At 40.2% G+C, this 14,423-nt stretch overlaps 1 protein-coding gene across 6 annotated transcripts in view; it reads right to left on the bottom strand.

Moving 5' to 3' along the window:
- The window catches only part of LOC136851273 (protein ELYS-like), a 245,563-nt gene that overhangs the window by 55,888 nt on the left and 175,252 nt on the right, over window positions 1-14,423 (bottom strand). For 4 of the 6 annotated variants that reach the window (XM_067125251.1, XM_067125252.1, XM_067125255.1 and 1 more), the window contains exons 25-26: window positions 12,716-13,223; window positions 12,387-12,479 (exon numbers count right to left, since the gene is read on the bottom strand). In XM_067125251.1, coding sequence (XP_066981352.1) covers window positions 12,387-12,479; window positions 12,716-13,223 — 601 coding nt within the window. The remainder of the gene's footprint in view (window positions 1-12,386; window positions 12,480-12,715; window positions 13,224-14,423) is intronic. The other 2 variants (XM_067125253.1, XM_067125254.1) reach the window with 2 other exon arrangements.

Below are 14,423 nucleotides of genomic sequence, written 5' to 3'. Positions count from 1 at the left end.
ATTTTTATATAAGTACAGTAACTTCCCAAGTAACTACATAGCTGAACCCCACATTGACAGGAGGTGGGATGCACGGACATGTTCTATACAAAAACACTCAGTAAAGGAAATGAATTTGAAATAGAAAGGTAGCTGGCATTGGTATAATGCTTGTTGTAACCTTACCTGGTGAGTGAGCTGCAGCAGGAAGATACTGCCTCTGGTTGGCGCTCATCTCAACCTGTAGTGACAGCAGTAAAGCCGAGAGTCATCTCTACTTCAGTGGGAGAATCTTGCAGTCAAGGAGTACTCTGAAGACTGACAAGTCTTACAAAATGAATGTCCTTGCCCTGGGCGCAGTACAATAAACACAACCAGAAATTTGTTACCACACAATATTAAAAACAAGCCAACATTAAAAATAACGACAGGCAGGTACTCCTGGTACAAGGTACCACCAGGCTTCCCAAAACTTGGCATCCTTTAACAAGTCAAGGATATAGAGATTTGAAAAAAATATCCCTATCTTTCTTCCCCCAATAAAATGCCAGCCACGGCCAATGGACCTAATGTACCGCAATTATAGATTGTCTCCACATTGCACAAATAATGGGAGGCGAACACGATTTTGACTCCCAGTATGTTGATTCGAAAATCATGGAGGTTGACAAGTTGTTCGTGTGACTCTGAAATAGCACTCTTAAAAAAGAAGGCCAAGGCGTTCTTGCAAAACAGTCATAAGGGATTCTTCACTGAACACCATAGATTCTGAGAAGGACCTCTAATCCCTTTGGTCCCATCCAAGTAGTACTTAAGTGCTCTAACTGGCCAAAGAGCTCTCTCCTGGTCTGCTGGTCGCAGGATATTTAACAAACTCTTGATTGTGAACGAAAGAGGCCAAGGACTGAACAGGTTTCGTTCTTTGCCAGAAATCCAAGTGTGAATGAACAGACCACATCTCCCAGCAAAATGCCCACTAGCTTACTGAAGGTGTGTAATTCACTGATCCCCTTTGCTGTAGCTAAAGCAACTAAAAAGAGTCTTCCTGGTTAAATTCCCCAACGATAAAGAGTGAGAGGGCTCAAATGGAGGGCCGGAGAGCCATTTGAGGACGACATCTAGATTCCAGGCGACTGACGTGGACTCCTCTTGCTTGGAAGTGTCTAAGGACTTAATTAAATCACTTATGTCTTGATTAGCAGACAAATCGAGACCTCTATGTCTAAACACAGAGTTTAGCATAGACCTATAACCTCTGATTGTAGAAATGGCAAAGCCTCAGGAGGCCCTCAGAAATATTAAAAAGTCAGCGATCTCTGCTACAGACGTTTTAGAAGACGATACGCCATGTCTTTGGACCAGTCACAAAAGACTGTCCACTTCCCCTGGTAGATATTAGTGGAAGACCAACGTCTGCACTGGGCAACTGTTTCTGCAGCTTTTCTTAAAAGTCCCTTCACTCTGACTAGCTCCCTGACAGTCTGAAGCCTGTGAGAGCGAAAGCGGATAAGCCTAGATGGAAGCAATGGAATGAGGCTGCTTTAGAAGGCTTCTCTTATGAGGAAGAAGTCTGGGGAAGTCTACCAAGAGACTGAGAAGGTCTGGGAACCACTCCTTCTGTGGCCAACGGAGCTACAAGAGTCATGGATACCTTGGTGTGGGTCATGAACTTGTTGAGGACTTCTCTCACCATGCTGAACAGTAGGAAGGCATAGACATGCAAATCCGACCAGTCCTGGAGCATGGCATCCATCGCCCATGCCTGAGGGTCTGGGACTGGGGAACAGCAGATGGGAAGGTGATGGTTCCTCAACGTTGCAAACAGGTCTATCGATGGCTTTCCCCTCCGTTTCCACAGGTCTGTGCACAACTGTGGATTCAGCGTCCATTCTGCTGGTAGGAACTGTTTGCAGCGACTTGACTCGTCTGCAAGAACGTTTAACTTTCCCTGGGTGAAGCGAGTTATTATCCTGGTGTGGTTGTTCTCTGCCCAGAAATGAAAATCCTTTGCCGCTTCATAAAGGGAGGAAAGAGTAAGTCCCTTCTTGATTTTTGATGTAGGCCAATGCAGTCGTGTTGTCTGAGTGGACTGTGACTGTCTTGCCACATGGCTTCATCGCAAAATGCTGAAGGGCCAAGTGAACTGCCTTCAGTTCCCTTACATTTATAAGTAATCTCTTTTCTTCTAACGACCACTTTGCGGAAATCTCCATGTCATTTAAAAGGGCCCCCCCAACCCAGATCCGACACGTCTGAGTACAACATTAGGTCAGGGCTCAGCATGCGCAATGACTTTCCTACTAAGAACCTCTCCTCTGCAAGCCACCACTGAAGATCCTCCTTGCTCTCAAGAGTGATGCGGAAAATGAAGGAGTCTGTGAGTCTTCCTCTGCCAACTGGCCTTTAGAGAGAATTGCAAGACTCTTGTGTGTAACCTTCCTAAAGGCACAAACTTCTCGATGGACAAGAGTGCCCAGCAGACTCATCTACTCGTTGGCTGAGCATGACAGGCGATATATGAAGTTCCTGACTTTCTTCAGGCAGTCTTGAATCCTTTTGTGGGATGGAAAAGCCCAAAAAGTCAGAAATCGAATGTTGGTGTAAATTGGGATTTCTGAACAATGATTAAAAGACCCAACTCTTGGGTCAGTAGAAGAGTCTTTTGAAGGTCCTCCATGCATCTTGTCTTCGATGGGGAGTATAGTAGCCAGTCATCTAGATATAAACAGATGTTGCTCCCCATGAGATGGAGCCACCTCGCTACAAGGGCGAGAACAAGGTGAATACTTGCAGAGCTGTAGAGAGGCCAAAACAGAGAGCACTGAAGGACCCTGCCCTGGAATACGAACTGCAGATACTTCCTGGAGCCCGGATGTACTGGGACACAGAAGTACTCATCTTCCATGTCAATCGTTACCATCCAGTCTCCCTCATGAATGGCTGATAGGACTGTATGGTTTGTTGACATTTTGAACTTGGTGGTCTGCACAAAAACGTCCAAAGCAATGACATCCAGGACAGGTCTCCAATCTCCCGACATCTTGGGGACGACGAACAGACGGTTGTAAAAGCCCTCTGTGCTTACGTCTTCGACCACCTCCAAAGCTCTTTTCCTGAGTAGGGATGATACTTCTTCCTTAAGGACCAAAAACCTCTCTGCGACTTCCGAGTAGGCTGTTAAGCTGATGGGTGAGGATGTCAAAGGAGGTTTTTCCCTAAATGGGATGGCATAGCCCTCTTGTAGGACTTTTACTACCCAGGGTTCTGCATTCCTGGCTTCCCATTTGTTCCAGTATTGGAGAAGTCTGGCTCCTATGGGGACATGGAGGACTAGAACCTCACTTGCAAGATGCCGGTTTGGAGGATGACTTCTTGGTTGGCCGCACTGATCGCAAATTTGAGTGCATGCAGGGCTGAAATTTGGCCCTTCTGCCTCGAAAGGGCTGCTGTTGCAACGGGGAGACAGTTCTCATGCTGAACAAGACTGAAGTGCCATGGGTTGGTTCCTTGGCATGCCTTGTTGACTGCATCAAAAGGTCCTCTGTCGACTTCTTTTGTTAGTCAGGCGTAACCTGTTCTATTGTACTCTAGGGAATAGAGCTGACCGATCTAAAGGTGCAAACAGGAGAGCCGATCTTTGAGAGAGAGTAACACCTTTAGTGGTAAAGGGCACCACAGTTCCCTTTTCTTAACCTGTTAAGCGTCCCTTCAGGTGAGCTCGCTGCTACCGTACCGTCATGCTTTTCCTTGCAATTAGCAGTCATATCACTGATGATAGTTTTTCAAAGTTAATATTGATTTTTATACTTATAATTCATACTGTAGTTAAGAGTAGGAATTTTAATAAACGGTGGGATAAAAAAACTATTAATACTACTATTATTTTATTTCATAAGACTACAAAATACTGAACGAAAAGTGTTATACATACATGCACTATTATTCTTTTGTATGCCAATCTCTAAAGCAAGGGGCTACACACAATCCTACTTCACAATCCTTACACCAATATGAGCTATCCCTTCTTATGTTGTTCTTCCAACACTGAGCACAAGTCCTTTGTGGCATCTTCTTTTTATCTGTAGGTGGACAATACTCAGGAAGGTGCCTGCCAATTAGCCGTGAAGATTTCGCTGCAAGTCGTGGGGGCCTGCGTAAGGGAACAGGTCTTTCTTCTGCATATTTCATAATCAGTCTTTCACCAATCCTCAAAATAAATTCACGTCTTACAACCTTCCCACCAAGGGCTCTATATGTAACATAGCAATTCACAACAGACATGTCTAACAAATGTCGAAATACTTTCTTGTAATATTTCTTCAGTCTGTTTCTTGCGGTCGAAAAATGAACCAAGAGGTTACCAGACAAATCAACTCCGCCCATGTTTGCATTATAATCTGCAACTGCTTTCAGTTTATACATTTCTTTTCCTCTCCTAGATTTCACCTTCACCATAGAATCATCATGCATTGTACTCAGAACACATACATCCTTTTTATCTTTCCATTTCAGTACCATAGATTTTTTTTGGAATTCTGCTACTTTTTCACCTTTTTTTCAGTTTAGTTCCTTTTATTTTTGCTGGCACGTCCTGTCTAGTGACCCTTACAGTACTGACAGTGTCAGTTTCTTCATCCACAAGTGCATCTGCCAATGTTGGACTTGTATAAAAATTATCTGTATATAAACAATAGCCCTTGTTCAAAAGAGGGTCCATAAGAGAGGAAACAATTCTATTAGACACAGGAAGATCCATATATTTTTCCATGTATTGTGTATCCTTACCTGCATAAGTGAAGAAGTTCCATATATAACCAGTAGAACTTTCACAAAGTTCATAAAACTTTATTCCAAACCTTTTATGTTTAGCTGGTATATACTGAACCCATGATAAATTTCCCTTCCAGCCTAACAAAGACTCATCAACAGAAACGTTCCTACTTGGAATGTAATTGTTCATAAATTTCTTCAAAATAAGATCAGTGAATGGCTTTATTTTTGCTAACTTTCTTACTGGTCCTTCTGTTATAGTACTATTGTCAACCAAATGTAAGAATTTATGCAACACGTCAAATCTACGGCCACTCATTACCTTTCGAAAAAAAGGAGAAGAAACACTCTCGTGTTGAGAAATACATTGAATTATCACACTTAGAATCAATTCCCTGTAAAATAAGTACACCTATAAAGACTTTCATTTCGCTTGCACAAGTTTCAAACCATCTATGTATTCATGATTGTGGAGACAAATGTTCTACATTCTCATCTAGAAACTGATTTGCAAATCTGTTTGTTTCTTTCACGAGGTAATCAATGATTTCATCATCAAAGTATTTCTCAAAATATTCTAATGGATTCTCTTTATCCTCAACTGAAAATTTCATGCCGGGATCAGCAACAAAAGTAAAGGGATCTCTCTCTCTCTCTCCCTCTCGGAGTCCAGTCACTCGGCAATGAGAAGTCATCTTCACTTCCGCTATCGGAAGAAAAGTTTGTTTCTTCAATATCCTCATCACTGGAAGATTCAGAACTAGAGCTCTCATCATCAAATGTCTTCAGTATCAGACACCTCGTCTAGGATATGATTTATCTCACCTGAAGACATATGCCTCCTCTTTGTGACATTCATTGCGAAAGACATCGAAGCCATGTTGTCTGAAAACGCCCGAAGCGTACTGAAAAAAAAAAAAGTCATCTAGGCATCAAGCGACCAACTGAAAAGAGTTGCCAGGCAGGAAATAAGTCATCAATTACAGCTTACATGTTCTGAGAGTGTTACCAAATGATGTTCCAACATTTTCCATACGAGTAAACGTATTATTACGGGACTGACAGCTTGAAAAGCACAGTTAAAGTCTTGGACGTAATATCCAGTTGAAGGCGCTACCGAGTAGATCGCAGTAAACGTATTATTAAGTGGGTGACGCTTTACAGGTTAAGAATTCCCATGGAGAATAAGGTAGCCAGCTCCTGGGAGCCATCCCTAATGGCCTTATCTGCGAATGAGAGTACCCCCAACCAGTCTGCAGCGAAGTCCTCTTGAAGTGTACTAGTCTTCTATTTTCTTGGTTAACGCCCTGACTATCCAGTCCAAGAAGCTGAATGCTTCAAAGACTTTGAAGAAGTCTCTCACGAAACAGTCTAGCTCCGAGGATGTGAACATTATCTTGGCGGAGTTAAAAGCCGATCTCCGCGTTGAGTCCAGCGGCTGGAGAAGTCCCCCTGGGAGGAGGCAGAAACTCCCAGCGAAGGCACTTCCCCAGTTGAATAGGACGAGTACCTCCTTGGCGACAGGTGGGAGAGAGGTACAGTACACTAAAAACTGCCTTGCCAAGCCATCTCCTTTCCATTTTCCACTAACCAACTGTCAGTGCCCACTAAAGCCTTCCTAGAGGATGAGGAGAGGACCATCTTCAGTAGTCTGGAGGCCTCTACCGGCTTTCATCATAAAGGCTGAACCAGGTGACAATGGGGCCCTTGGAAAGAAGAAAGTTGGATAACAGAAGAATAAGTACCTCAAGAGCGCTGCATACTCTGTCGTAGGATGTTCTTGATCAATGGCTTCTTCGTCTGTTTCTTCACTGGATGAAATGGGAGAAGGAGCTAAGCCTGACTGATCCTGCATAGCAGAAGGTTGCTTCTGTAAAAGGCCAAGGATGCTATCCAACTGCCATTAGATAGGTTCCAACAAAGGATCCATGACAGCAGGAGCTGGCGCCAAATGCTTGGCTACTGGCGGCGAGAGTACTGCAGGTGAAAATGCTGATACACAGCACTTGGAAACTAGGCGTACGGACGCTGGGTGCAGCTCGGAAGTTGGGTGCTCAGACACTGAGTGCTCATAACCTGATCACTCGGACACTGAGTGCTCATAACCTGATCGCTCGAACACTGAGTGCTCATAACCTGATTGCTTGAACACTGGGCGATCCGACACTATACACTCGGACATTGGGCACTTGGACACCATGTGCTCAGAAGTTGGGCGCTCAGAAACTGGACGCTTCAACACAGAATGCTTGGACGTTATACGTTCAGAAACCAAACGCTCAGACCACTTTGATGAGGAATCCAGTGTCAAAGAACGGCTCTCCATCACTGAAGTGTCATGAACAATGCGGTTGGGACTGGAAGTTGGGTGCTCAGACGCTGGGCATTTGGACACAGAACACTGACACAGTAAGTTAGGACACTGGGTGCTCGGCCGCTGGGTACTCGGACAACTTGGATGAGGAATGCCGCATCAAAGACTGGCTCTCCGTCACCAAAGTGTTGTGCACAACCGGCTTGGGACAAACCCAAAAACTGCAGAGGGAAGAGGACTGTGCTCTTGTTTCCTAGGAAGCTTACATGGAAGCAAGGAAGCACGCTCAGCAGAAGGAGCGTGCCTTTTCGATGGCCTTGATACTTTTGAAAAGCATTTACGCCCCCTGTCCACACTGGTGTCCGAATCATTGGACGACAGAGTATGAACATCCGTATGGACGCCTTTCCAATGGCAATCTGCCAAGTCCTGGGTTCAACCAACAGGCTTGGTTGAGGGGGCAACTACCCATGGGCAAACCCCACTGACCTCCCTTGGACTTCTGGTTTGCTTCCTCCAAGGTTTTGGGAAATCTAACAATGACTATGTCTACGGGCATCGGTGGAATGTGTAGTCACCTCATCCACTTGCACTACACTTGCACCAACACTAATTACATAAGGGCCTTAACCGAAGACCCGATCTGGGGTACAGTATTTACAAGCAGACCAAACTTTTGGTCAATTCTAGATTCTAGGCTGGTGATGGCATCAGATTCAGAAGAATAGGAGCCAGGTAGCGGAGTTTGAGGAAAAGTTGGAGGGCTGGTGATCAGGTAGAACGAAGTCACAGGTGCAGACGGCACTGGTTGAAAAGAATTGTCATTTCGGAGTGGAAACCTGACTAGCTAAACCATTAGCCTCGGCTCTAGCAACCGCCTTTCTCTGCCTGTCGTTTTGGAGTCTATCTAGATGTGCTTCCAAAACTTTCCATTTACCCTGATCCCAGTCTTTGCATTCGTCACATTTAAGTTCAAAAGAGGAAATTTGCCCTCTACAATGGAAACATAAAGTGTGCGAGTCATACTTAGCAGAAGTAAGTCTATTATTACTGTACAGCCTTTGCCGCAATACCTAAAAATAGACACGCTATAATCTGACATAATAAGCCAAAATTAGTCACAAATCTATCTAAGGAACTAGCTAAGCTAATAAATAGCACGCTGTCAACAAGAATGAATACTTCACCAAGGCGAAAGATAAAACATCCGGCAAAATTCAAATCAGAGCTGCTCAACCAAACTTTGTTCAGCTGACCGGCAGAAACGAATTGAGCTCTTCAGCTCTGTTGTACCTATTCTTCCCCAAAAGTGGGTGGGGTCTAGTTACCTACACTAAAACAATAGCGCATTTCGGTGAATTTCAAATATTTTGAACTGCTGTGGTTGGTTAAGTGAAACTAATAGCTATGTAATTACTTGGTAAGTTACTTATATAAAATTTATTTTTACTTTTGTACACATATGTAAAATGGTTATACAAAGGTAAACTAACATACTTTATGTTAAAGTGAAATCCCTTTAAATTGCAAAACAGCTGTTTCCCAATTTGTTTGTTTACCAATGTAAACATACCTCAGTTGTTCTCTCTCTCTCTCCCTCTCCACAGGAGAATATTTTATCAATTTTGATATCTAATTTCTAATCACTGTAAAAATATCCAAAATACAAATTTCATATGTAGGCAAGACAAAGTCAAACAGACTGTACTGTACCAAGTTCACCAACGACATGGAATGAGTGTGTATACTGTACGTACCCTACACACACACTATTGAGTTTATCTTTTGGTTTGAAAAAATAAATCATGAGAAAATAACAGTAAAAATATAAACGAGAATGCTGCACCATAAAATATAAATAAAAAAGTGAAGGAGTGTGTGTGTTAGTGTATATACCCTTTAATAAATTTAATGTGAATTACTGTATCATAAGCATAATACAAAACCAAACAAGCTCTATCAAGTCAGGTCTACCTATGCCTCTTCACTCATCTACCACTGCATCCCCACCCCCTACCAATCATAAAAAATGTTCCCCAGCTCCACCCACCTTCCAAAATAAACCCCTTCTCTGAGCCTTCCTCTACGCAGCCTTACTGCTCCTCCTCTCCAATGGTGGTAAGCCACCATCCAAATGGCCCCTCCCCCAACAACTGGAAGCTTCTCGAGGCCTCCCCCACCCCCTCAAAACCCTCTCTCAGTCACTCCAAATATAGGCAGTGTTACGAAGATTTTCTTAAGGCTGCCCAGCACTGCCAACCATCAGAGAGTGATTCTTAAAATGCTTTTTAAAATCTATATATGTCATATATCTTTGGGGCCTTGATCCCTGGTCCCGGTGTGTCAAATTATGTTGAGTTCCGGATAATGGCAATCCAGATAATTGAGGGATTACTGTAATTAGTTTTCTTACATGTTACATAACTATGATCTATTGCATTCTACAGTAATATATACCATATCAAAATCAAGTTTCCATTCAAAGTCTAATTCTACCATAGATATCCCTACTTTCTAAACTTCCCAACCCATCAGGATTAACAACTTTTTTTTTATGCTAAACGTGAAAGAAAAACTTGATGAGGTTTACCCCCAAAAGGAGGTGACTGAACAGCCTTTACCAGGTAAAAGGTTTAAAGTCAGAGAAAATAAAAGCAGAGAGCATTTCAAATATCTGAAGCATACAAAGTGTGCTGCTGAACAGTGCAATCCAAGGACTGCTTACTGCTAAAGAGCAAAGTTGGTAAGTGGTAAATTGAAATATGTTATAAGGCCACTAAAGACAGGAAAGAACTCTCTTCATGAACAACAGAACAAGAGCAGAGCCTATTGCAGCAAAGGATCAAGAGAATTTAGAAGAGGAAACAAAGGATAAAGAACCTCCATATGAGTGCATTTTCCTAAAAACCTTGTATATGGCTAACATACACCATTCACAACTGGAATAATGAGGAACCCAAGATTCCTAGACAGTACAACAGTTCTCTTAGAAGCATAATCAGCAATGTTTTGTGTATCTGAAGCTGGTTCATCTTCCAACTTTGCTAACCAATTAAAAAGTTGTGAACATGACCAAAAACATCAACAGAAGCTAAATTACATGCAGAAATTGGATGGTGAATAGAATGTCTTTTGTGTGTTTTACAAGACCAGTGAGTAGAACAAGATATAAACAAACTTGGCATTTCCAGTGCTGGATTTAAACAACTAATTAACTGTCTGGCCCATTATAAAAAAAAATTTTACTGGTCCTTTGCTTTATGCAGTATTAGAGGTGATGATGATCAACACACACAGCATTATCCAAGTATTAATACACCAAGAGATTTCAAAATACTTTGTACAAAATTTAGCAAAATTTTGAACCCTTTAGTGAAAGCAGAAGTTAGAGTTACAGCTTGGTAGTTTGAAAGATTAAGGCATTTATTTACTTTGGGTAAGTTGGTCCTGTGTGTTTCCAAGAGGCACATACACAGAAATTATATAAAAAAAAAAAAACACAGCATAGGAACAAACTCAAATTCAGATTTCTTCGAGGATTTGCCCAACAGTTGATCCTGGCCAGATTATATGCTGGTGTGCAGGCATGCAAGAACAGTGTGGAAGGATATTCACTAAATTCCTCCAATTTCTCAAGACATTAGCTGGAGTTGGAACAAATTATCTTTCCAATAGTTGGACCTCAGTAACAATTTAAAATCAAACTCTCACTGGATCAATGGGTAAATCCATTATGCAGCATAACTATACCCTGGAAAACATATTATAAAAAATATTAACAAGTCCAACACCAAGAAATGGATGGCTCTGCCTACAGTTAAGTAACATGTCCTCTAACATAATTCCTGAGAACTGTATAAGACCTTTACCCAGTCTAAATATCAGGCATAATAACTGAGGGAGTTTTTATTCTTGCTAAATTAATTTTCCATATTTACACATAAAATATCCCTGTTTCCCAGTTTTATATCACAAAAATTTTCGTCAACATGTACACAACAATGCATCATGTTCTTAACCTATTATCATTAACCACAAACTAGACTAATTTTCTAAGAAAAATATGACCATCTTTTGGAATTATCTTATTTCTAAGCCAGCATGATTTTTTTTATTTCTTTCTTATGAATGTGTTTTACTGATAATGTATTGTACTGTATAGTGATTGATAGTTTCAACCACTTAATGTTACAGTTATTGACAGTCACACATCCCAAGGTTAATTCTGGGCTTATTTCAAGAAAGTTAATTTTATTCCTTTTTATATGTTGTTCAGTCCAACTTACCATGTATGATCATGTTAAAATATTTGCAGTGCTTTCAAGGCTAAAGAAAAATGCTTTGGAGTGAAAAATGAAAACTGTAAAGGAAAGAAAAAATGATTAATTTTTTCTTTCCTTTACAGTTTTCATTTTTCCCTCTAATACTTTTTTCTTTATCTTTGAAAATACTGCAAATATTTTAACATGATCATACATGATAAGTTGGACTGAACAACAGATAATAAGGAATAAATTTAACTTTCTTGAAATAAGCTCAGAATTAACCTTGGACTGTGTGACTGTCAATAACTGCAACATTACAGTAAGTGGTTGAGACTATCAATCACTATAACATTCATTAAATGCTCGTCATTATTCCAAAAAGGGAACTTGGTCAATATTACAATTGTTGTACTATAACAGAGACAAAAATTAAACTACAAATTGTAATTGTCCCTTCAAATGGTGGAGCCTGTCTGGTATGTTTTCACAAAATTTTGAAGTGTACTGTTTCATAAAACTTTTCAGATATGATCTATACTGTACTCTTACCTGAAGAAGTTGAAAGCCATAAACAAGGGAAAAAATGATAAATAGAACACCTTTACCTTCTTTCTGGGTTATGGGTCTTAGTTATTACTATAGCACATAAGCAAACAATGATCTTGCATCAAAAACCCAACATTAAGCTTCAGCAAATACACTTCAACTGACTTAAAAGCTTTTAAAAATCATATTGTTCAGACAACTGGTTGGAAAAGTTAAGCAGGATCAATTCCATCACAAAAGCAAATTTTCCATAACTAAAATGCTGACACAGAACTTTAGCTGAGACCTCATACATCACAAAGCATCATGAAGTACAGCCATGAAAAAAATTAATACCCAATTTTAAATGTCCCAAAATACTCTGAAGCAGTTGTGAAAGTAAGGACTATGAAGCTTGTACCAGCACAAGTAATACCATTACAGTTCATAATTACCCAGCAAGATTATGGGGATTAACCATGCAAGTAGTAATAAAATGAGAAATTAAATTGACTTTTATAGCTTAACAGTACCAGTCTAACCTCCTTGTTGTATCACCCATGAGTTTGGAATTACTGTAGCCTCTGAGTGGTTGCCGTGGTGATGGAACTCCAGAATATGGATGCCTGACATAAATGTAGGTTTAAACGGAAGTAACTATAAAAACGCAACATATAAATATGGAACAACAGTGTTCTTAAAATTGATACTACTATAACTTGTCAACAATTAAAGTAACAGAATATAAAGAAATGTAAGTGTATTAAATGGAAGTCAATTCAAAAGAGATGTGACTATAGTGTTTTACATGATGATACAGAGTAATAGTATAAGTTACATTAGACATCAAGATTTGACCTACCTGAAAACATTTGTTGTAACTGAAGTCTCTTCTACAGGTACCCCTCCGACCTCAATTGATCTTTCAAGAATATCTGAATGTATTTCACTATCAGTAACATCCTTTTCTACAACGTGATCAAGAGTGTCTTCCAATGCTTCCAGAGATGCTTCTTCCTCCTGTACCTCAACAGATCTTTCAAATTTATCTCCAATATCAACACTCACAAAGGACTGTTCTTCCTCTTCCTGGATATCCATACATTCCTCATCATTAGAAAGGGACTTCTCCAATTCTGTAAACCCATTATTTTCCAAAACTTTCAGTGTTTCTCCACTTGCTTTCTCAGCATCAAGACTTTCCTCCTTGCTTAACTCTTCTACTGAAATACTTAAGCTGTCATCTTTGCTAGTTTCAGTCAATGACTGATTTGCCATGCCATTTGTGTCAATCTTGCCTCTGGGCAAGTGGAATCTTAATTGCTTTGGAGTTAAACTGGTATCAGCAGCTCTGAAGTTTTGGCCCTCTTCTGAAGTAAATAAAACTTAAGGTGAGAGAGAGAGACAGATAGAAACCTTGCACATTATGTGATGTGATGTACAAGACTAAAAACTAACAATCTTAAAATATTGTCTAATAATTGAACACCTGACACGAATAACTTCACTGATTCAATATTTTCACTGACAAATTACTAAAAATCTGACTTTCGAGTGTTTTATATTTATCAATGCTAAAAGGCAATGTTTTATAAATATAAAACAGGAAAGGCATCAATCCTAGACTTAAAGTTTAATCTCCCACCTTTACATTATTTATACTAAACCATATTACAAATATCAAAACACAGGTATAAAATATCCATAGTATTCCAACTCATTCAGAATAAGTATAGCACTTCAATTTGTAATGTGATCATGTAGCCTAAACGGTTTGAAATGGACTAACCTAATCGTAGCATAAGTTTTATGCTGCGACACCCAAGTTACTTCGACTATATTATTCTAACTCACAATCGAAACCATATTGTGTTGCGTATATTACCCAAGACATAAAAGGTATAAACTTACAGTTAGTTCAAATGATGCATTCAATATTTTTAGCCTGAATTGAGATTGGGACTGGCTTGAGCACAATCTCTACTTCATAAGCCTCATCCAAAGCATACTCCTTACATTTAGATATGCATATCTCCTAAAGGAAATCTCCCTAAGTGAACTTTAAGATGGAAAGGAATGCTTAAATGGATTTGAAGGCACCGACCACTATAGCTGAATTTTCTGAGTCCTTCCTAGATGCAGCTACAGTGCATCAAAGTTGTAACAAGACTGCTTCTCATGACAGTATTTCACCAACACCCAAACACTTGGCTAACAACAGAACCAACAAAACAACTGACCACCAATACTTCAGCACTATTACACGTATACAGTAAACCCCCTGTATTTGCAGTCTCATGATTCGCGGACTCATCTATTGGCAGATTTCTCTATGGAACACACATACGCAATATTTGCAGAAAATTCGCCCATTCGGGGTATTTTTCACTGAGAAATAGTCACTAATCACTCTATTTTCATATTTTCACGACTAAATGCACTTTCTGTGATAGAACTATTAAAATACTCAGGTACCCAGGTAGTGCTCAAGTTACGATAATTCGATTTTGCGACAATTTAAGAATTAATACACATATGACAATATTTATGAAATATTTTTAAATCTTGCG

This window comes from Macrobrachium rosenbergii, chromosome 23 (assembly GCF_040412425.1).
Source record: "Macrobrachium rosenbergii isolate ZJJX-2024 chromosome 23, ASM4041242v1, whole genome shotgun sequence".
In the NCBI taxonomy this organism is placed as follows: Eukaryota; Metazoa; Arthropoda; class Malacostraca; order Decapoda; family Palaemonidae; genus Macrobrachium; species Macrobrachium rosenbergii.
Note: the sequence above shows the minus strand (reverse complement) of the source record. Positions and strands in the feature narration are given on the sequence as shown.